General features: G+C 38.5%; 2 protein-coding genes and 1 pseudogene across 2 annotated transcripts; all 3 read right to left on the reverse strand.

Annotated features, from left to right (window-relative positions):
- Positions 1-617: 617 nt before the first annotated feature.
- LOC117621882 (wall-associated receptor kinase-like 2) lies at positions 618-4,458 on the reverse strand. The gene is made up of 3 exons (XM_034352418.1): positions 3,694-4,458; positions 2,760-2,841; positions 618-2,471 (listed from the first exon to the last, which is right to left on the reverse strand). The coding sequence occupies exons 1-3, from the start codon at positions 4,456-4,458 to the stop codon at positions 1,384-1,386; spliced, it is 1,935 nt and encodes a 644-aa protein (XP_034208309.1). The 3' UTR covers positions 618-1,383.
- Positions 4,459-5,346: 888 nt separating this feature from the next.
- Positions 5,347-8,536, reverse strand: LOC117621883 (wall-associated receptor kinase-like 1). The gene is made up of 4 exons (XM_034352419.1): positions 7,792-8,536; positions 7,561-7,743; positions 6,958-7,032; positions 5,347-6,434 (listed from the first exon to the last, which is right to left on the reverse strand). The coding sequence occupies exons 1-4, from the start codon at positions 8,534-8,536 to the stop codon at positions 5,347-5,349; spliced, it is 2,091 nt and encodes a 696-aa protein (XP_034208310.1).
- Positions 8,537-9,390: 854 nt separating this feature from the next.
- The window catches only part of LOC117621884, a 13,830-nt pseudogene continuing 837 nt past the window's right edge, over positions 9,391-22,383 (reverse strand).

Below are 22,383 nucleotides of genomic sequence, written 5' to 3' on the forward strand. Positions count from 1 at the left end.
TTTCGAGTAAGAAAATAACCAAAATACCCCTACCCCAAGGGTAAATTTGTAATTTCACTTAAATAATTTAAATAAGGGAGAAATTTGGAGTCGGGGTGTTACAGCCATCACTAATCTAATTGCAGTCGTTGTATTGGTATATCATATATTTTATAATATATTACAAGAGATTAATAATTAAATGGGGGGGCCAGGGCCATGGTAGGCCTTACTGTGGCTCCGCCCCTGCTCCCAACTATAGTTTTATTTCCAAGACAGACTTCAAAAACAAATGTGATACGACAACAATAGACATTCAATAGGGAGGCAATACGACCACAATAAAAAGGCAATATAAAAACTCCATATTCCCAACTATATAATAGAAAAGCAATAAAAAGGCAAAATACAAGCAATACACATGCAATAGGAGAGCAATAAACATACACCGACTTGGGCTTTTATACTTCGGCCACTACTTCTGTTTTCTCCTAACTTGATCTACGTATATCTCATATTTATTCTAGATATTTCTAGTGGTAACCGACATTATCACTTTGTTTTTAAACTTCTAGCGCTTCTAGAATATTGTAGAGATTGCTCCTCAAAATGGGCTGAGCTGGGTTGTTTATCAATGGGCTGATAAAGTGTTAATGGGCTGGGGTTGATATTTTAACGGGGCAATTTTGCCTTAAAAAGATAGAATCAAGTTTTAAACTCAACCATATTCTGATTTTTCTAAAACTTATCTTATATTGTTTGAGTTATTCTATGCATTTAATTTGGTATATATTGGCATGAATTAAATTCCGATTTTCCATGAATATACCAATTAAATCACTTATCTTCTCTGACAGTAGTTTGTGTGGAAATTATGTGCAAAATTTAAATTGTAGCTGCCAAACTCGACCTATAATAGGGGATTCAAATGTACGTTTAAAGTACATATTTTCCATACACGAATCTTCTTCTTTTCAAACATGTTATTTAAATCAAAATATAGGAAGCCAACGGTCCTATGCTAATTTAGCCAAACGAAACCAAATTTTGGCTTCTTGTTTATTTGTGTGAGCTTCATAACTTCAAAGCTAGTAGCATTTTTTGCTAGCAACATGCATTTTAAAGAAGATTGTATGCCAAAAGAACATGGACTTGTATATAGAATGAAATATGCAATAAAAGAAACATTTTGTTAAACAAGAGCTGAAGATATAGAATTGTGGAAGTTCAAGTAATGATGAAGATAGAATGTGAGTATCCAACTCGAGATATCTTTTAAGCACTAATGCAAAGTTTCCATTCTCCAATTCAACTCAAGTTTCCATACTATCAACATATCCGAACCTGACGGTGTTGAATTGAAACAACTTTCTTCTGCTGCTCAAGTGATTCATTTTCAACAAATTACACCCCTTCATAGTTCGGTTGAGCACCATTATAAGCTGTTTCTGACTTTTGGATGGCCTCCAACTCGGTAGTGACCTCTCTCATTGTAGGACGATTCCTCCCATTCACATTTAGGCATCTTCCTGCAAGGTTAGCAAACTCATTGATCCCTGTTTTAGAGCCCTCCTTCAAAATTCGAGCCTCAACAATATCAAATAGACAATCTTCTTGCATCGAAATAATGAAATGTGTGGCAAGACTTCTATATTCGTCTTCTTCTGAACCTGTTACTGCACAAACGGGTTTTCGTCCAGTTAAGAGCTCAACAAGGACTACTCCGAAGCTATACACATCACTCTTATCTGTAAATCGATTTGAATGGAAGTATTCCGGGTCCAAGTAACCAAATGTACCATTAATAAGTGTTGTCAGGTGAGTTTGGTCAATGGAAACTGATCGTGAAGTTCCAAAATCAGCAACTTTTGCTCTGTATTTTTCATCCAAAAGTATGTTTGTTGATTTGATGTCCCTGTGGAAAATGGGAAAGGAAGCTGCACCATGTAAGTAGGAAAGAGCTCCTGCAATTTCTGTGGCAATTCGTAACCGCATCTCCCATGTAAGTGGAACCTCCTCAACTTGCCCTTGGATATACTCAGCAAGGGTTCCGTTCGGTATGAATTCATAAACCAAAATAGGAACTTCAGTCTCCAAACAACATCCCAATATTTTAACCACATTCCTGTGGTTAATTTGTGAAAGGATCACAACCTCATTAATGAATTCTGAAAGTTTGCCTTCATCCACTATTTTAGACTTCTTTACAGCAACGAGTCTTCCATCTGCCAACATGCCTTTGTAAACAGTACCTTGGCCTCCATGACCAAGAATTCTATTAATTTTAAAATTATGGGTGGACCTCTCTAACTCCTTGGATTTGAACAACTTGATTTTCTCTACATTACCTTTATTTGATGATAATTGTTGCTCCAACAATAAACCACCATTTCGTTTGAAAAACATTTTCTTGCGTTTAATCTTTTTCCTTTTGTATATACCTTTGTACACATATATAAGTAGGAGCAAAAGCCCAAGAATCAAGCCAAGACCTGCATACGTATATAACTCAATCAGGTGATATATTGGACTTTTACCTTAGAAACCAAAATAGTGCGCTTTAAGCACAAACTTCATAAAAATCTAAGACTTTAATAAGCGCAATATAAACTTATATCATCTGGCTACATTTTCTTTGTTGAAATTCTTAGAGGTCTTCTGCCTCATTTTTATAGAACCAGCTCTGAAAGAGAGAATTTGGTTTTGACATTCACTTTTAAAAATTGTTTTTAAAAGCTTAAATAGCAAGAGAGTTAATGAACCATGGAAAGCATACGTACCAGGAAGAATGATTTGGATTGGAAAGAAGAGAGGCCCCCATCTGGTGTGGAAGAAGCATAGAGCATCAGCCGTACCATAATACTGACATGTAATACCAGTTTCAATTGAGTAACAACTATGACCTCCAACATAATTCTTACATCTATTTGTGACACTAAAATTCGTTGCAGGATCATCAATCTTACACCGATTATTATTAGGGCCTTTGCATTCATCTATATCTGAAATGAAAACAACAGAAAGACAAATATTGGCCGGCCATGATGGTGACTGCTAATGCTTACTCGTTCATAAATGAAAAAAAATAATATATATATATATATATATATATTGCTACTGATAAGGATCATGTAATTCATTTTCAATTTTCTTAAGAAATATAGTAAGAAAAAAAATTTGTGAAAAAGATAATAGAAAAAAAAAAAACCATCAGAATAAGCTGCAAGTCCTAGGATGAAACGAAATGGAATCCAGTATTTGGTGCATGCCACTCCAAAAGAGAAACATCCACATGTGCCAGTCACTTGGAAGTGCAGATTGACAGAACAATCCAGTTTAAAAAATGGCAAGCATTTTTTTAATTTGCCTCGTCTGCTGCACAACCACGCGGCATGAAAAGTCACACTGAAATCTTTCTGGCTCCAAAGGGTTGGGGAACTTCGATTCAGAAAAGCTAATAAATTTGTGCAAACATGTTTAATTTGAAACTTTGGATATATAGTGGAACATGTTTATAATCAATGAATTACCTTGACAAGGTTGGAGAAGATATGGATTTCCTTCAAAGCCGGGCGGGCAAAAACAGTGAAGCCTTGATTGATTATCAAAAAATTGCATAAAATTTTTGGGGTCATATTTTGTGCAATAGGGTATGGGGTCCCATCCTCCAAATGACACGAGAGGATTGCGTAAATTATTTTTTGGTGTGCTTACAATCAATTCTTCATATAGTTTGGCTGACGAACTATTCATATTGTCTAAGCGTAAGCTCCATTCTAGCACCACAGGAACGCTGCCCTTGTCCTTGACGTCTAAGTTATTCTCAAACCATTCTTGGTCAACAATGAAGGCATAGTTGTAGTCATCCATTCTCGTTCCTGTTCGCGTTTGCATTCGCGTTCCCATTTCAGATTCTGGCTGCAACTCAATGGTGATGACACTGAGATTTGAAGGGAGGGTAGTCTGGCAACTGTTAATACCAATACATCCATAATTCTTTCTACGAAAATGATCCGTATCACAAGTTGACATGCACCCACCAACAACAGTCTCATCTAACATTACCGCCAAAAAGATGCCACAACTCACTGCAGTGAGTCTATTGTATCTCCATGAGTACACGAAAGGACTTCCCGTCAAATTTTGCAGTACTTTGCGAATTCCTCTTCCTCCGTAGAAGAAAGTAACAGGGTTGTTAACCCAAAGCGTGCCATAAATAGAAATATTGAGCACCTCTAGCTTGGCAAGCCTCAAGAAAGGCTTGGGAGGACTGGTGGAGTTGCCACACTCAATTTCAAACCAATCGTACAAGTAACAATTGCTGCTAGGACCAATCCCAAAAGGGTATGGGATGCTAACATCTCCGCAATGCGTTTCGCAGTTAGGCTTTGCTATTGGTGCTAATTGATCTGATGATGATGCCGCTGCTTGACTTATGCGCCATAACAACAAGATGATCATATGAAGGAGAGGTTGCATATTGCAATCATCAATTAGACTCTATCTTCCTCCTCTTTTCTCTTACTTATCTGCTAAGTAAGAAGTAAATGTGGTTCCGATGGAGCCCTTTTGTTGAGAAGGTCTGCTGCCTCCTGGTGTGTGTTTTGTTTTTTAGTTTCTTGTTGTTCTGGTCATCGGGTTGTTTTGAGTGTGTTTGTTTTTAGCTTCTTGTTGTTCTTTTGTCGCTTTGTTTTGAGCATGCTCTGTATTTGCAATAAGTCCCGACAGACAGTCCAAATTTGAAGAAATTAAGGTTTCTTTAGTTTCTTTGAACTAACCGTAACTAGGATAAAAATGGTTTTAGTACGGTGCAAAATGATGCCTCCTCAAGGTTTGGCCAAAAAACAAAAAAAGAGGAGGAAAGTCCAAGAATTATAAAGCAAGATTGGAGTTCTTCCTAATTTTCAGTCTTCAATTGGTCTACACGTGTTTACTTCTGAATTCTTGCTGATAAACCCAAGATGAAACCAGTTTTTGGCTTCCCTTGTTTATTTATGTGAGCTTTTTTTATATTTACATTACGTACATAATATTACAGTCCAAAATAGCAATACAAGAAATATTTTGGACACCAACACCTGAAGATGATTGTGGAAGTTCATGCTACACTCCTTAGGTGATCATATATACGTCATTTTCAACAGTCCTTTCTAGAACAATCTGTTGAAGAAATGATGAAATTGGACCACCATCCGAAGCCGACCCTGTTGTTTTGGAAAAGCTAATCCACAAATGATTCAATTTTAACCAACTAAACGCATTCATGATTTTATTAGAAGTTTTAAAACATCCGAACCTGACCATGTTGACCATGTAGAGTTTTAAAACAACATTCTTCTTCTGCTCAAGTGATTCATCTTCAACAAATTACACCCCTTCATAATTCGGTTGAGCCCCATTATAAGTTGTTTCTGACTTTTGGATGGCCTCCAACTCGGTTGTGACCTCTCTCATTGTAGGACGATTCCTCCCATTTGCGTTTAGGCATCTTCCTGCAAGGCTAGCAAATACTTTGATCCCTCTTTTAGAGCCCTCCTTCAAAATTCTAGGATCAACAATGTCAAATAGACGATCTTCTTGCATCGAAATAATGAAATGTGTGGCAAGACTTCTATATTCGTCTTCTTGGGACCTTAATACTGCACAAACTGGTTTTTGTCCAGTCAAGAGCTCAACAAGGACTACTCCAAAGCTATACACATCACTTTTCTCAGTAAATCGATTTGAATGGAAGTATTCCGGGTCCAAGTAACCAAATGTACCATTAACAAGTGTTGTCACGTGAGTTTGGTCAACGGAAACTGATCGAGAAGTTCCAAAATCAGCAACTTTTGCTCTGTATTTTTCATCCAACAGTATGTTTGTTGATTTGATGTCTCTGTGAAAAATGGGAAAGGAAGCTGCACCATGTAAGTAGGAAAGAGCACCTGCGATTTCTGTGGCAATTCGTAACCGCATCTCCCATGTAAGTGGAAACTCCTCAACTTGCCCTTGGATATACTCAGCAAGGGTTCCGTTGGGTATGAATTCATAGACCAAAAGAGGAACTTCAGTCTCCAAACAACATCCCAATACTTTAACCACATTCCTGTGGTTAATTTGTGAAAGGACCACAACCTCATTAATGAATTCTGAAAGTTTGCCTTCATCCACTATTTTAGACTTCTTTATAGCAACGATTCTTCCATCTGCCAACATGCCTTTGTAAACAGTACCTTGGCCTCCATGGCCAAGAATTCTGTTAATTTTAAAGTTATCAGTGGACCTCTCTAACTCCTTGGATTTGAACAACTTGATTTTCTGTACATGAACTTTATTTGACGATAATTGTTGCTCTAACAATAAACCACCATTTCGTTTGAAAAACGTTTCCCTGCGTTTGATCTTTTTCCTTTTCTTTATGCATTTGTATACATATATAAGGAGTAACAACAGTCCAAGACTCATGCCAGGACCTGCATACATGCATATAACTCAATGAAGTAATATATTGGAATTTTTTCTTCAAAGCCCCATATAGTTCTTTAAGCACAAACTTCATAAAAATATAAAACTTGAAGAAAAGTGTACATTTTATTTGTTCAAATTCTAATTATGAAGTAAACAATATTTGTTTAACGCATTGACAAGATGATAGTGATGATTTCCTCATACACTAATGATGCATGCATTACTTTTGCCTCTTTTGTATAGAACTAGCTCTGCGAGAGAGAATTGCTTTTGACATCTACTTTAAAAAGTTGTTTTGAAAAACTTACATAGCAAAATTTAAATGAACCATGGAGAGAATATATAGGAGAGCATACGTACCAAACAGAATGGTTTCGATTGGAAAGGGCCGATTGATCCGAAGCGGCCATCTGGTTTTGGGAGGGAAGTAGCATAGAGCATCAGTTATACTACTATAATACTGGCATGTAAAGCCTGTTTTATTTGAGTAGCATGTATAACCTCCAGCCCAATTCTCACATGTAGTACCGTAACCAAATTTCCATGCGGTGGGATTAGAAAGCTCGCTCATACACGGATTAGAGCCCTTGCATTCATCTATATCTGAAATGTGAAAATGGCAGAAAGACAAATTAGTCTGGTGATGCTTACTCAGTCTCATTCATATATAATTGAAAGATAAGGAAGGATCATATGTTCATCTTTCTTTTTCCTTTTTGCTTATGATAAGGATCATATATACGATTTTCACTTTTCTTAAGATATATAGTTAAAAAATATATAGTAAAAAAGCATCCAAAAAAGTCTGCAAGTCCAGAGCTTATGAAATGAATTTGACTATTTGGTGCATGCTGCTTCAAAGGACCAGAGCTTATGTATCTGCTATGTGAATTGGAGCAGTCCAGTTAAAAAATTGCATGCCTTCAAAGGATAAAAATTGTTCATTAAATTTGAACACATGCACTTTTTTTATTAGCCACTGATCACCAACTCTGCACAACCACGTGGCAAGAAGAGCCTCGCCGAAGTTTTTCTGGCTCCAAAGGGTTGGGAAATTCAATCTGAAAAAGCTAATAAATTTGTGCAAGCAATATTTAAGTTGAAGCTTTGGATATGGAAGAGGTTTAGTACCTTGACAAGGCTGGAGAAGATACGGACTTCCTTCAAAGCCGGGCGGACAGAAACATTTAAGCTCTGAATGATTGTAATGATTGAATTTCATAAAATGATTGGCATCATATGTTCTGCAATAGGGTGTGGGGTCCCTTAATAGAAAATTCCACAGGTGTACTATCGATGTGTTTACAATGAATCCTTCGTATAGTTTGGCTAACGAACTATTCATACTGTCTAAGCTTAAGCTCCATTCTAGGACCACAGGAACGCTGCCCTTGTCCTTCACATATGTAAAATTTGAAAAATTAATCTCGAACCAGTCGCGGTCAACCATGAAGGCGTAGTTGTAGTCATCCATTCCCATTCCCGTTCGCGTCCCTGTTCCCATTCCCATGTGGTCATTTCCACCAGTAGCTTCTTCATATTCAGCCTGCAACTCAATGGTGATGGCAGTGAGATATGCCGGCAGGGTAGTCTGGCAACAGTTAATACCAATACATCCATAATTGCCTCTAGAATGATAATTCTTATCACAAGTTGACATGCACCCACCAACAACATTCTCATCTGACCTTACCACCAAAAAGAATCCACAACTAACTGCAGTGAGTCTATTGTATCTCTCTGAGTACACGAAAGGGCTTCCCGTCAAATTTGGCGCTACTTTGCGAATTCCTTTTCCTCCATAGAAGAAAGTAACAGGGTTGTTAACCCAAAGCGTGCCATCAATAGAAATATTGAGCAGCTCTAGCTTGGCAAGCCTCAAGAAAGGCCTGGGTGGGATGGTGGTGTAGTCACACTCAATTTCAAACCAATCGTACAAGTAACAATTGCTGCTAGGGCCAATCCCAAAAGGGTATGGGATGGTAACATCTCCACAATGCGTTTTGCAGTTAGGCTTTGCTATTGCTGCTATTTGATCTGATGATGATGATGCTGCTCGACTTATGAGCCATAACAACAAGATGATCATACGAAGAAGAAATTGCATATTGCAATCATCAATTCGACTTCTATCTTCTTTCTCTTTTATCTTACTTATTTGCTGAGTAAGAAGTATATGTGGTCCGATGGAGCCTTTTTGTTGAGAACGTTTGTGGCCTTTCAAGTGTGTGTTCTGTTTTTTACCTTCTTGGTCTTGTGGTCATTGGCTTGTTTTGAGTGTGTTTGTTTTTAGCTTCTTGTTTTTCTTTTGTCTGTTTGTTTTGAGCCTAGGCTGTATGTCCAGTAAGTCCTGACAAACTGTCCAAATTTGAAGAAATTTAAGGTTTTGTTTAATTTCTTTGAACTTACCGTAACGAGGAAAAAGATTTGCCAACAGACGCAAAAAGATAGGCTAAAACAGAACCCTCCTCAAGGTTTGGCCAAAAAACAAAAGTGGAGGAAAGTTCAAGAATTCTGAAGCCCCAACTCATGGTATAGTTGGAGATAAAGATCTACTATTCCATTAGAGTTCTTCCTGATTTTGAGTCTCTGAATTGTTGCTGATTAAGCCAAAAAGAAACCAATTTTGTTTTTCCTTCTTGTTTATTTCTTTGAGATTCATTACTTAATAGAAGTACATTACAAAATATAGGGTCCAAAATATGATGTAATTGTCTACAATATTGAATCAAACTTCCAATACAAGAAATATTTTGTACACCAACACCTGAAGGCACTTGTGGAAGCCCAGGTGCAGTTCTTAGGCGATCATACCACATTCTCACCGGCTCTGGATTCTTGCTTATTGGAAATCTGTTGATGAAATGATGAAATTGGACCACCATCTGAAGCTGACCATGTTGATTTCAAAACGCATCCTAATACTCAAACTATACGTATTTATAATTTGGTTCATGAATGTTAGAGGTGTTTTTGGGAGATTTGGAGGGCCTCCAACTCGGCTGTAACCTCTCTCATTGTAGGACGATTCCTCCCATTCAAATTTAGGCACATTCTTGCAAGGTTAGCAAATATTCTGATCTCTGTTTCTGATCCTTCCTTCAAAACTCGAGCATCAACAACGTCAAATAGATGATGTTCTTGCATTGATGTGATGAAGTATGTAGCAAGACTTGTGTAGTCTTCTTCTTGTGACCCTGCTATTGCAAAAATTGGTTTTTGTCCAGTTAAGAGCTCAACAAGGACTACTCTAAAGCTATACACATCTCTTTTCTCCGTAAATCAGTTTGATTGGAAATATTCCGGGTCCAAGTAACCAAACGTGCCATTTACAAGTGTTGTTAAGTGAGTTTGGTCGGTGGCAATTGATCGTGAAGTTCCAAAATCAGCAACTTTCGCTCTGTAGTTCTCGTCAAGAGTATATTGGAAGATTTGATGTCTCTATGAAAAATTGGAAAGGAGGCTGCACCATGTAAGTAGAAAAGAGCTCCTGCAATTTCTGTCGCAATTCGTATGCGCATTTTCCATGTAAGTGAACATTCCTCAATTTTCCCTTGGATATGCTGAGAAAGCGTTCCATTAGGTATGAATTCATAGACCAAAATAGGAACTTCAGTCTCCAAACAACCTCCCAATATTTTAAACACATTCCTGTGGTTGATTTGTGAAAGAATCACAACCTCATTGATAAATTCCCAAAAGTTTGCCTTCATCCACTATTTTAGACTTTTTAACAGCAACGATTCTTCCATCTGTCAACATGCCTTTGTAAACAGTTCCTTGGGCTCCCTGGCCGAGAATTCTATTAATGTTAAAACTCAAGCATCTTTTGGCAAGGTTAGAAATTAACTTGATCTCTGTTTCAGAACCCTCCATCAAAACTCGAGCATCAAGTATGTCAAATAGACGATCTCCTTGCATTGAAATATTAAAATATGTGGCAAGACTTCTATATTCTTGATCTTCTTCTTCTGTCGATTTTGTTATTGCAGAAATTGGTTTTTGTCCCTTCAAAAGCTCAACAAGGACAACACCAAAGCTATAGGCGTCACTTTTTTCCGTGAATTGGCTAGATTGGAAATATTCAGGGTCCAAGTAACCAAATGTCCCATGCACATGTGTGGTGAGGTGAGTTTGGTCGATGGCAACTGATCTTGAAGTTCCAAAATCAGCAACTTTTGCTCTATATTTTGTTATTATTTGAAAGGATTTTAAATTTTAAAACGTTTTATTTTCTGTTTTAATTTTTGGTTGGTTTCTTTTATTTATTTATAGGAGTTACAAATTGTTTAATTTTCAGTTTTTATTTTCTATTCATTGCCACCAACTTTTATGGTTAAATGTGTTTGGAGGTTACGAGTTTTGGATGCCTATAAAAGGCCACTCCTCCTTCACATTTCAAAAACACTACAATCAGATTTCTCTATTCTCATACTTTCACATATTCCATACTTTCTATATTATTTTGGGCAACGGTTCTGTGGCTTGGAGTTTTCTATCCGACTGTGAACGTGCTCATAGCGGATCTTAAGCCTGCGTATTGGGGTCGTATCTTGGAGTCTTGTAGACCGTCATTACCTGCACGTAGGGAGGCTACAAAGGCTTTAGGACAGCGTCTTTGACGTGCTTTCACTATACCAGGCTTGCTTTCTTAATCTTAACTTGTTTTATTTATTTGTTTACTTGACTCTTTATTTTACTTTACTGTTTAATATTTATTTTATTATTATTATTTATATATAAAAGTTTTAATAAGAATTTTATAAAAAGGGAAAAACCACAATTTCTAATAACAATCTAAAGCCTTTGTAAGTTAAAATTATTCTTACCGTATTTGTTGTTGCTATAAGTTTCTCCAAATCGTAAACACTCTCTGTCTTCATTAGCTGTGTTTTCCTATTATTGCTTGTCTATACAATTTTCAAAACTATAGCTTTAAAGTCCAAAGTTAGAAAACCTTTTTACCAATATTAAACCTTTAACCTAATTGTTCTGCATCTTTGGTTTTAAAAAAACTTATTAAAGTTATTATTCAAAACCTTAAGTACTACAGTTGGAAAGTTTTAGTTACTCGTTTCAGTTTTGCTTGTGTTTTGATTGCTCACACGCTTTGGTTACCAACCCCAAACAAATTTAAAAATTAATTAAGTGCATCAGATTTTGTAACCGTTGTTTTAAAACTAAATTAAAGTTAGATATTTTGTCATAAATTTGGCACGTTTGTTTCTTTAAGTTATTGTTTGTCCACCAACTATTTGATTAATATTCAATCTTAATTTCTATTATATTTAAATTTCAGATTTTGTTGCTTCATTACTGTTTATTGGAATTGAAATGGATAGTGTAGAAACCAATAATGTTAAACCAGGAAAATTTAATGGGACAAATTTTAAGAGGTGGCAAAGACAAATTAAATATTGGTTAACTGTTTTAGGGTTAGTTTCTGCCCTAGAAGATCAAACCACACCTGATAAAAGTACTGAAACCACTTCTAAAACTAAGGAGAAGATGACCAAAGAAGAATTAGAATATCATTGCCATAATAGAATCCTTAGTGCTCTCTCTAATGATCTGTATGATGTTTATCAAGATACTAAAAATGCAAAAACTTTGTGGGATGAATTAGAAGCTGAATATGGGATAGAAGATGCGGGAATAGATCGTTTTACAATCTCAAACTTTAATAACTATATGATGGTTGAGAATAAAACTGTAAGTGAACAAATTCATGAGTACCAAGATTTTTTAAGGAAAATAGAACTTAAGGGTACTAAGTTTAGTGAAGAGTTTAAAGTCTCTTGTCTCATAGATAAATTACCCCCAAGTTGGTTAAACTTTACAAAAATGCTTAGGCACAAACAAGGAGTTTTAACCTTAACCCAAGTTTTAAACTCCCTTAGGATTGAAGAGAAACATAAATCAAGTAACAAGCCTAAGGAAGAAAAGACAAATGTGAACCTAGGGGAAACTTCAAACAATAGGAATCGTTTCCAATCTGGAAGGAAATCTTTCAAGAGAACAAACAGAAATAGCCAACCCAACCATAATCCATTCAATCGAAACCAAAATCGTCAGCACAATAGACCCCATAACAATTTCAATGGCAATAGGGATCAACCATGCTTCGTTTGTGGAAGAACAAATCAGTGGGCCAAAGACTGTCATTACAAGAAGACCGAGCCCTACAAGCCCAAGCCTAAGTGGAACAAATGACAAAGTGTAAGAACCCAAAACAAAATATCTAAAAAGAAATAAAATATCTAAAAAGTAAAGAAAATATCTTTTAGCGAAATGACCAAATTGCCATCGCATATTTTAATGGGGGAAAATCTGACTTTTTAATCGAGAAAGAATTTTGGAATTCCGCTTGTGCCATTGCGTAGAGCACGGTGAAAGGAGTCCGTAGACACGGAGTGGGGCCGAATCGGAGTTGTAACGAAAAAGTTATGGTCAAAAGAGTCTCAGTGGTATAACCGTAAATATTTCGAAGTTGCATCTATATAAACCCAGACTCTGCGCGAAACGGGCCGCCGACTTCCAGAAGGTGCTGGCGCCGCCTCCAAGCTCCAATGGCCACGGGACCGGTGGCGTTGGAACCGCCATCGAGTCCCCTACCTTTTCCAACCGACCTCAACCCCGGGGCCGCCCTGAGCTGGCCGGAAAATCGTGTTTTCCGACGGAGGTTCGTCCGAAGCTACCCAAACTTCCAGCTCGAAATTCTCCTTCGTTTCTCCACCAAATCGATCGAGTAAGGTATGGTTTCTCAGCTATTTTTTGTGCTCTGGCTGATGGGTATATGGGGTTCGATCGATTTTAGCTCTAAGGGGTTCGATTTTGAACTTGAAAATTCGGCCGAACTTTGGCCCTTCGAAACTACTGTTTCCGGTCACTTTTTGGGGGTGGTCCAAGAACAAAAGTGACTCCAAATGGCGTGTTTTACCTAGGGTAGGAGTTTGGAGTCTTGGTTCCGAGATTTTTCAGCCACCCGAAATCGCTTTGGACACCCGATCTGTCCCGCGCGTGTGGCGGCGCGTGGAACAGAGTGGTGGCACGGCTCTGGCCAGTTTTGAGGTCCTCGTGTCGTCACGAGCGCGTGGAATTTTGCGGATCTCGATTCGGAGTCCATTTGAGCCCGAACGGATTTTCCATATCGCACGATCCGTGGGTGCAGTGTCGTGTAATCGTTGGATCGCGCTGAATTTTGGATATGTCGGCCTACGTGATTTCAGGATCGCGTAGGATTCGACGGATCGCGAATCGGAGTCCCGGATACTCCGGAATCGCGAACCCTGAGGCTAGGGTTAGGGTTTTAAGCGATAATGCGATTTTGGCCAATCCGACCGTCCGTTTCGAACCAAATTTGCAGAACATGGTTCCTGTCCTATGAGAAACCTTCAGGGATGATCAGATTGGCCATCGGACACCGTGGGCCCCACGGGTCCCGGGTCGGCCGAAAGACAGGCTTATCGCTTAAGCTGAACGTCGAACCTCCCAAAACTGTTCCAAGCATTGAAAAAGGCTATTGTGGGCATAGGAGTAGTTGGATTGAGATGCGCGTATTTCTAGGAACCGGGTGCAGGGTGTTTAGTTGAAATTCTTTTTATTCAGCAGTTTATTAACTTAATCTTTCGGGATAATCAGGCACCAGGAGCCCGACAGAATTATAAAGGAGATCTTCGAGGGATCGAAGTAGCTCGGACCATCTGTGAGTGGACCTTCTTTCATAAATCAGATTTCATGAATGATTGATGTGCTTTTATATAAATAAGTTTTATAAATGAGTTTATATTGATTTTATATAAATAAGTTTTTTAGAAATGAATTTATTTGAATAAGTTTCTTTATTTGATCTTGAGTAAGTTTTATTACGGTTCTGAACTTGATCAGTACAGTAACAGTTTTATAAATATGTGCTGCCTATTTAAAAGTCATAGAAACAGAGTTTGAGGTTGAAATCAGATGAGACAGCAGCACAATTTGAGATTTCAGTTTTAATCGGATTTTCTAAAGGAATATATTTTAAACCCACCTTGTACCCATTTTCTTTATGGTGATTACCCAGAGTCGGACCGATGTCTACGGACATCCAGTCTGATTATAGTTCAGTCAGTGCACTTGACTTCGCCTCACGAGTTTCGGGGACGCTCGGACCGTGAGTGCCAGGATTTGCGGCTCGGCAGACTTGGTGTCCCGAGACCTGTCAGGATTGCGGCTCGGCTGACTCTGTGTCCCGAGACCTGCCAGGATTGCGGATCAGGCTGACTACGGTCCCCTGCATCTTGCCAGAGCGACTCGAGCTGACTTGGTGTCATCGAGGACCTGCCGGCAGATCAGGCTGATCATAGTCCCCTGATTTCGCCAGTTTGCGGCTCGGGTGGACTGCGTGGCGCCCGAGACCTGCCAGGGAATTGACGGATATAACAGGAGTACAATTAGGTGGCAAATTTAAAGGATTTTAAAGCTTTTACTGCAGATATTGTTTACTCTTTTTTTTTTTTTGTAAATTCAGTCGAACGAAGTTTTAAAGGATTTTGAGCTTTTTTTTATTCAAGGATGATTTTCAGCCATTTTATATTGGTCTCTCAGTAATTGCACATGTGTATTTTTGGTATTTTATTCAGTATACCAGTTCTTTAATTCTTCCAGGCAGTAATATCTTTATATCAGATCGATTATGTAAGTTTCTTCATTAGTATACTAATTCATGCTTATAGAATCTTTTATATGGAGATATAGTTAAATTTTCGATGTATATATATCCCTAGTTATTTCAAAATGGGGGAATTATATTCTAGCTTGAATTTAAGAATCTCACTTTTTGTCCACTCACAGTTTAAAACTTGTTTTTCGCCCCCAGGTTGTAGAAGTGCATAGGATCCACCACCGGGCCACTCTTAACCTCCACGCTTCAAAGTCAGGTAAAGTTGTAGAAATTTTTCCTGAAAACCCATGAACTTTAGAAAATTGCTCTGATATCGAGTTTATTGGAAAATTTGAATCTGGCAAATTTTGGTTTATCCTATTCTGGCAGTTGGGTGGAAATATTTGAGATTGTTTACAGGTTAAATTTTGGGACTGGTCAAAATACAGGGGAGACTCTGCCGAATTTTCGGCAGAAGTCTAAGGGAATTTTAAAGAAAAATTGAAGTAAGAGGGCAAAAAAAACAAGGATACAAAAAATTGTAATGGAGTCGAATAGGATTGTTATTACTAGAAGAAACGATGTCTTTATTGGAAGATAATAAAATTTCTCCTCAAGTTTTTAACTTTGAGTCTTGTAATGTATGGCATGGAAGGTTAGGACATGTAAGTTTGAGCAAAATCAAAACGTTAATGGATCTTGAGCTAATCCCTAAGTCTAACATAGACCTTAAGCATAAATGTGAAGTGTGTGTTCAAGCCAAACAAACTAGGAATTCTTTCAAACCTGTAGAGAGAAACACCCAAATCTTAGAGCTCATACATAGTGATGTGTGTGATTCAAATAGGGCTCCTACTAGAGGTGGAAACAAGTACTTTGTGACTTTTATTGATGACTTCTCTAGGTATTGTCATATTTATCTTATTAAGACAAAAGATGAGGTGTTTAATAAACTCAAGATTTATAAAAATGAGGTAGAAAACCAATTGGAGAAAAAGATTAAAGGACTTAGATCTGACAGAGGTGGAGAGTATACCTCAAATGAGCTTGGAGTGTTTTGTGAAGAACATGGAATTATACATGAAGTTACTCCACCATATTCACCCCAATCTAATGGAGTGGCTGAAAGGAAAAATAGAACCCTGATGGATATGGTAAACTCTATGCTTCTTAGTAGTGGACTACCTGAAAATTTGTGGGGGGAAGCAATGTTAACTGTTTCATACTTAATAGGATAACATTGAAGGATGATGAGAAAACTCCTTATGAGTTATGGAAAAGAAGATCACCTAACCTTAGAATCCTAAAAGTGTGGGGGTGTTTAGCTAAGGTACTCATACCCGATCCAAAGAGAAAGAAAATAGGTCCTAAGACTATAGACGCAGTTTTCCTCGGTTATGCGAAAAATAGTAGTGCCAATAGATTCCTGGTGATTAACTCTGAAGTAAAGGAGGTTGCAAACAACACAATTATGGAAGCAAGAGATGCTACATTCTTTGAAGATATTTCCCCGTACAAGATAAGAATTTCTAAGGAAGTACAAATAAGTGAAAAGCCTTCTAGCTCAACTACGATTGAAAATTTAGAATCTCAAGAACTTAGAAGAAGCAAAAGAGCGAGAGTTGAGAAGAACTTTGGAGATGATTTCTATACCTTTCTAGTAGAAGGAGATCCCACAACTTATAAGGAAGCCGTTATGTCTGTGGATGCACCATTCTGGAAAGAGGCTATAAATGATGAGTTTCAATCTATAATTCAAAATAACACATGGATGTTAACGAATTTGCCTGCTGGAAATAAAGCGATAGGGTGCAAGTGGGTGTTTAGGAAAAAGTTGAAACCTGATGGAAGTATTGATAAGTACAAAGCGAGATTGGTAGCTAAGGGGTTTACACAAAAGAAAGGGATAGATTATTTTGATACTTACTCACCTGTTTCTAGGATTACCACCATAAGGACCTTGATAGCTTTAGCATATGTGCATAATTTAGTGATTCATCAAATGGATGTGAAGACGGCGTTTCTAAATGGAGACTTAGATGAAGAGATCTATATGGAGCAACCCGAAGGATTCATAGTTAAGGGCCAAGAACACAAGGTGTGCAAGTTGGTTAAATCTTTATATGGCTTAAAGCAAGCTCCTAAGCAATGGCATGAGAAATTTGACAAGGTGATTCTAGATTATGATTTTAAGTTTAATGGTCATGATAAATGCGTTTACTATAAAGAGAATAATGGAGAACACGTAATCTTGTGCCTATATGTTGTTGACATTTTGATCTTTGGGACGAATTTAGAGATTGTGAATGATGTGAAGTCATACTTATCTAGGAATTTTGACATGAAAGATATGGGAGAAGCACATGTAATCTTAGGAATGAAAATTGAGAAGACGACACAAGGAATCTCTCTAAGTCAATCTAGTACTATTGAGAAGATGTTGAAGAAGTTCAATTACTTTGAGTGTAAGCCCACACCAACACCTTATGATCCCAATGTTCATTTAAAGAAAAATCAAGGTGAACCGTTTTCTCAGCTGAAGTCCTCCCAGATGATAGGTTCTTTGTTGTATATTGCAAATAAGACTAGACCAGACATTGCTTATGTTGTTGGAAGGTTAAGTAGGTATACACATAATCCAAGCAAGGAACATTGGAATGCTTTGGAAAGAGTTTTCAAGTACCTAAGAGGAACAATAGATTATTAACTATGCTATAAAGGATTTCCAAATGTAGTAGAGGGATATAGTGATGCAAATTGGATAACTGACAATGAAGAAGTGAAGTCTACTAGTGGTTACATTTTCTTATTAGGTGGAGCTGCAATTTCATGGGATTCGAAGAAGCAAACAATTATTTCTAGAAGTACTATGGAGTCTGAACTCATAGCTTTGGATACTACTTGCACTGAGGCTGAATGGATTAAGAGTTTATTAATGGATATACCTATGGTGGAGAAACCATTGCCTGCTTTATCTATTCATTGTGACGGCAAGGCTACAATAGACTTGGTGAAACAATCTCACACAAATAGGAAAATGAACAGACACATACATGTGAGATATAAATCTATGAAGAGTCTATTAAGTAAGAACATTGTGTCTTTGGAGTATGTGAAGTCGGAGAACAACATTGCTGACCAATTGACTAAAGGTCTTTCTAGGAGCAGAGTCCTAGAAATGTCGAGGGGGATGGGCTTAAGCCCATAAGGGAGTCACCTAGGGAGGTAACCCAACTTCTGTGATTGGCGATCCCATGAAGGAAGTTCAATGGGTAGAAACAATCCATATTGCGTGACTCATTGAGCATTGTTTATATCATGTGGAGGCATCCCAGAGATGTCCTCATGCTCATCCCTATGACATCAGTGCTATATAATGTGACGTTAGGAAGGGAGTTATCCCTGAATGAGTTTCGAGGCGGGCAATCTCCCGCAGGGTGCAGGTCACATGTACTCTTGGAGAACTCACCTAAGTGAGAGACGTCGTGAGGCCGCGACTGTGAGAATTGGGCTATTCTCTAGCAACTCTCATGAGAATCAAGATTAGCGCATGGCCATAAATAGCGCTACCCCGCTTCCAAGCCTCAACCAATACTATGTGTGGGATATGTTGAAGTTTGGTCAAAGGTACCGAGTTCAATCCTGTGTACACTCAGGTTCCTCAAATGGAAACTATCATCACTAAGTGAAGGTTCAAGCCCGGAAGGCACCTACACCTATTGCATAGTATTATGTTGCCCATATGTATATTTTCTTTATATTTTACAATTTTAAAATTTTAAAACCCTTTGTGGGGGATTGTTATTATTTGAAAGGATTTTAAATTTTAAAATGTTTTATTTTCTGTTTTAATTTTTGGCTAGTTTCTTTTATTTATTATAGGAGTTACAAATTGTTTAATTTTCAGTTTTTATTTTCTATTCATTGCCACCAACTTTTATGGTTAAATGTGTTTGGAGGTTACGAGTTTTGGATGCCTATAAAAGGCCACTCCTCCTTCACATTTCAAAAACACTACAATCAGATTTCTCTATTCTCATACTTTCACATATTCCATACTTTCTATATTATTTTTGGGCAACGGTTCTGTGGCTTGGAGTTTTCTATCCGACTGTGAACGTGCTCATAGCGGATCTTAAGCCTGCGTATTGGGGTCGTATCTTGGAGTCTTGTAGACCGTCATTACTTGCACGTAGGGAGGCTACAAAGGCTTTAGGACAGCGTCTTTGACGTGCTTTCACTATACCAGGCTTGCTTTCTTAATCTTAACTTGTTTTATTTATTTGTTTACTTGGCTTTTTATTTTACTTTACTGTTTAATATTTATTTTGTTATTAATTATATCTAAAAGTTTTGAATAAGAATTTTATAAAAAGGGAAAAAACCACAATTTTTAGTAACATAGACAAGGCATGGAGTTGGGGGGTTGTTCACTTAATTGCGGAAAATGAAGTGACAGCTGCAAAAGGAGCTGGTATAATCAAAAGAATTTTGATCGATTATGCTTACAATTTCTTGAAGAGGAATTTGAGGCAGAGTGAGAAAGTGTTTGATATTCCTCACAAGCGCATGCTAAAAGTGAGCATGACTTATGAACTTTAGAAGAAAAAAAAAAAGACTAATTAAAAAAATTAATGCGCATCCGAACTCGCATTGAGTTAATGCGTATCCAAACATCCAAACTCGTGTTGGATTAATACACATCCAACCTAAATACCGCATTATATCTTACAATATTGAATCCCAAAACCCCTCTGTATTTATATATCTGATATCAGTGTAACCTCCTGCACGGCTTCTAATCATATATATGCTGCAAAAATGCCAATTAGTTTCTTGGCCCAGCCGTCAAAAATTCATACAACATGAGCATATTGGCTTTCCACAGTGAAGCCGTGAAAAATGTAATCTAGTGCTGTCTTTTTGAATAAACAACATATAAAATGTGGTGGGCGGTAAAAGTTGACACTTGGGAAAGAAATGCAGAATAGCTAGCACGTGTAGAGTTGGGGACTTTGCTAGGTGTCACATGGAGAACTCAAAAACTACATGCCTGCGCTTCTGTCAGATTTATGGGTTTCGGAGATTAATTCCATGAAGTGAGAGTTTTCTTGTTTTCCATTTTTCTATATATAATCTCCAAGTCCAAAGCCAAGAGGGTAAGTAAACATTTAAAGTACAGAAAGCGCACGAAACGAACAAAGTGACTTCCCATGAGCTAGCTAGAAATTTTAATTCTGCTCGAACGCCTTTTTCAAATCTTGTATCATATATTTCGGTCCTCTTTTTCTTTTTTTTTAAATTGGCATGAGGAACCCTAGAAAGCCTAACAATTCAGTCTTGCACTTGTTTGTCTCCATTTGCCAGGAATCCACACAAAAAACTTGTAAACAACTTGACATTACAGCTTAGTCATCCTCACTTGTGGGAAGATGATCCAAAAACTCATTTCATTATAAAAATCGTCGCCATGATCGAAACTAGATGTGTTGTTAACGACAAATTAACCATGGAAGGTTGAGCCATGGCCACCAAAGCTGTGGTCCCGGTTAAAAAACAAACAAAAGTATAGCTGTGGTTATCAAAGGAAACCCTAGAGCTAGCCGTTGAATAACATAATTAGCCACATGACTACATGAGTGACGGATAATGTGGGTTTCCCTTTTTAAATTAACCAAGAATCAATGCAAATTAGCTAGCTACCTTCCACTCACACGGCATCTAGCATGCGCATGTGTGTGTATATATAGATGGTAATTTAGATGACAGGAATTTTGAGAGAGAGAGAGAGAGAGAGAGAGAGAGAGAGAGTTAATTCAAACGGTTAGAGTGCTCAAGACATGTAAAACCAAACTTCACTAAAAAAACTAGAGAATTTTGTTGATGCGAAAAAGTGGTTTGACACGTGGTTCGCCCAACTTAGTGATATTGTGTCTTCGGAAGGGAGTTAGTCTTCAGAAGATCAAGTTCCTGCAAAAAGGGAGCGTTCGGTAAGACCTTGGGGTACCGGTGCGGTACCGGCCGAAGGCTCTCCGATGCTTAAGTAAGTACGGATTTAGTAAAGATTAGACTACAGATCAAGCGATAGCGTACCGTTGATCGTTCTGTCCCCTCCTTTTGGGAATAGGGGTCTCCTTATATAGGCCTGGGGAGGCGTGCATTATGTTCATATTTCCGATGTGGGACTGTGGGAGTTGGTCTAGAGCATGACACGTGTCCTAGGTCAAAAGCGTCATGAAGTGTAGGATTCGGTAGGGGACATGCCGAAGGGCCTGTGATGTCAAGCTGTCGTTTCCGTCCACGTGTCAGGTGGTCATTGGTTGTTAATATACGGTATAAACAGTAGTCCCCCAAGTTCTCTTCCGAAGGTTCTTCGGAAGGGAATTTGGTTCCATCCTGAGGGTTCATAGATGCCCTGCCGTTCGGCAAGTTTGTTTGTGGAAGGTTCCCCTGAGATCTAAAGCTGATGCTGAGAGAGGTGAAGGCAGGGACGCTTCGTTTCCCGTGCCTGGCGCGTGGAGACGCTTCGCCTTCTGCACCCGGCGTGAAAAGACGCTTCGTCTTCTGTACCAGGCGTGCAGCTGACATCACCATCCACCGAGCGACACGTGGCCAATGAAGCGACGTCTGACGGCTGTAATTATGAGCCGTTTGGTTTCCCGAGGCGTACCGTTGCAGCCCTCTCCCTATAAATAGAGATCGCTCCGGACATAAGAGTTCACTTTGCATTTGAGAGGGACGCGAGAGCTCTGCGTAGGCGATTTCAGAAGATTGTGAACGGCAACCAAGGCGATTTTCGAAGGTGTTATCGGCAATTAAGGCGATTACCGAAGAGCATTAACGGCAATCAAAGTCTCAACAATAGCAAAGGTAAGTTACCGTTCGGTACCATAATAATTTTTTCTTTATATACCCGCGTGCTTTCGTAGTGTAGGCTTAGCCGATCGTCTATATGGGCCCTCTTTCGGTAGTCTAGTGAACTATAGGTAGTGGCGTAGACATCGGTAGGGTAGTTCATTTCAAAGCCTTAGCCATCCTTTTCCTTTTTCTTGTTTTGTAGATGTCCGATAGCGAGTCTTCCTTCGGCAGTGAGCCCAATGCTTTCGATGAGGAGTTATCATCGGGCTGGGACCCATCCAGCGGGGCTGCGAGCCTCGGGGCCGAGAGTAGAGAGGACACCGATGTGGAAGTTATCGGTGAGGAGATTGTCTCCGTTCCTACCCACGGCATCGGCAAAGGTCTGATGACGGGGCAACCGCTTCCCTTGGTCGCGGTCTACAAAGATGGTACCCGATTCGGTACCTCCGATCATC

Source organism: Prunus dulcis, chromosome 3 (genome assembly GCF_902201215.1).
Source record: "Prunus dulcis chromosome 3, ALMONDv2, whole genome shotgun sequence".
In the NCBI taxonomy this organism is placed as follows: Eukaryota; Viridiplantae; Streptophyta; class Magnoliopsida; order Rosales; family Rosaceae; genus Prunus; species Prunus dulcis.

Coding starts and splice junctions, on each gene's coding strand:
- LOC117621882 (XM_034352418.1), bottom strand. CDS start 4,458: ATGCAACCTCTCCTTCATATGATCATCTTGTTGTTATGGCGCATAAGT. Junction 2,842..3,693: donor AACTATATGAAGAATTGATT/GTAAGCACACCA, acceptor ATTACATGTCAG/TATTATGGTACGGCTGATGC. Junction 2,472..2,759: donor AATCCAAATCATTCTTCCTG/GTACGTATGCTT, acceptor ATACGTATGCAG/GTCTTGGCTTGATTCTTGGG.
- LOC117621883 (XM_034352419.1), bottom strand. CDS start 8,536: ATGCAATTTCTTCTTCGTATGATCATCTTGTTGTTATGGCTCATAAGT. Junction 7,744..7,791: donor TCCTGTGGTCCTAGAATGGA/GCTTAAGCTTAG, acceptor AACTATACGAAG/GATTCATTGTAAACACATCG. Junction 6,435..6,957: donor CGCATGGAAATTTGGTTACG/GTACTACATGTG, acceptor GCATGTATGCAG/GTCCTGGCATGAGTCTTGGA.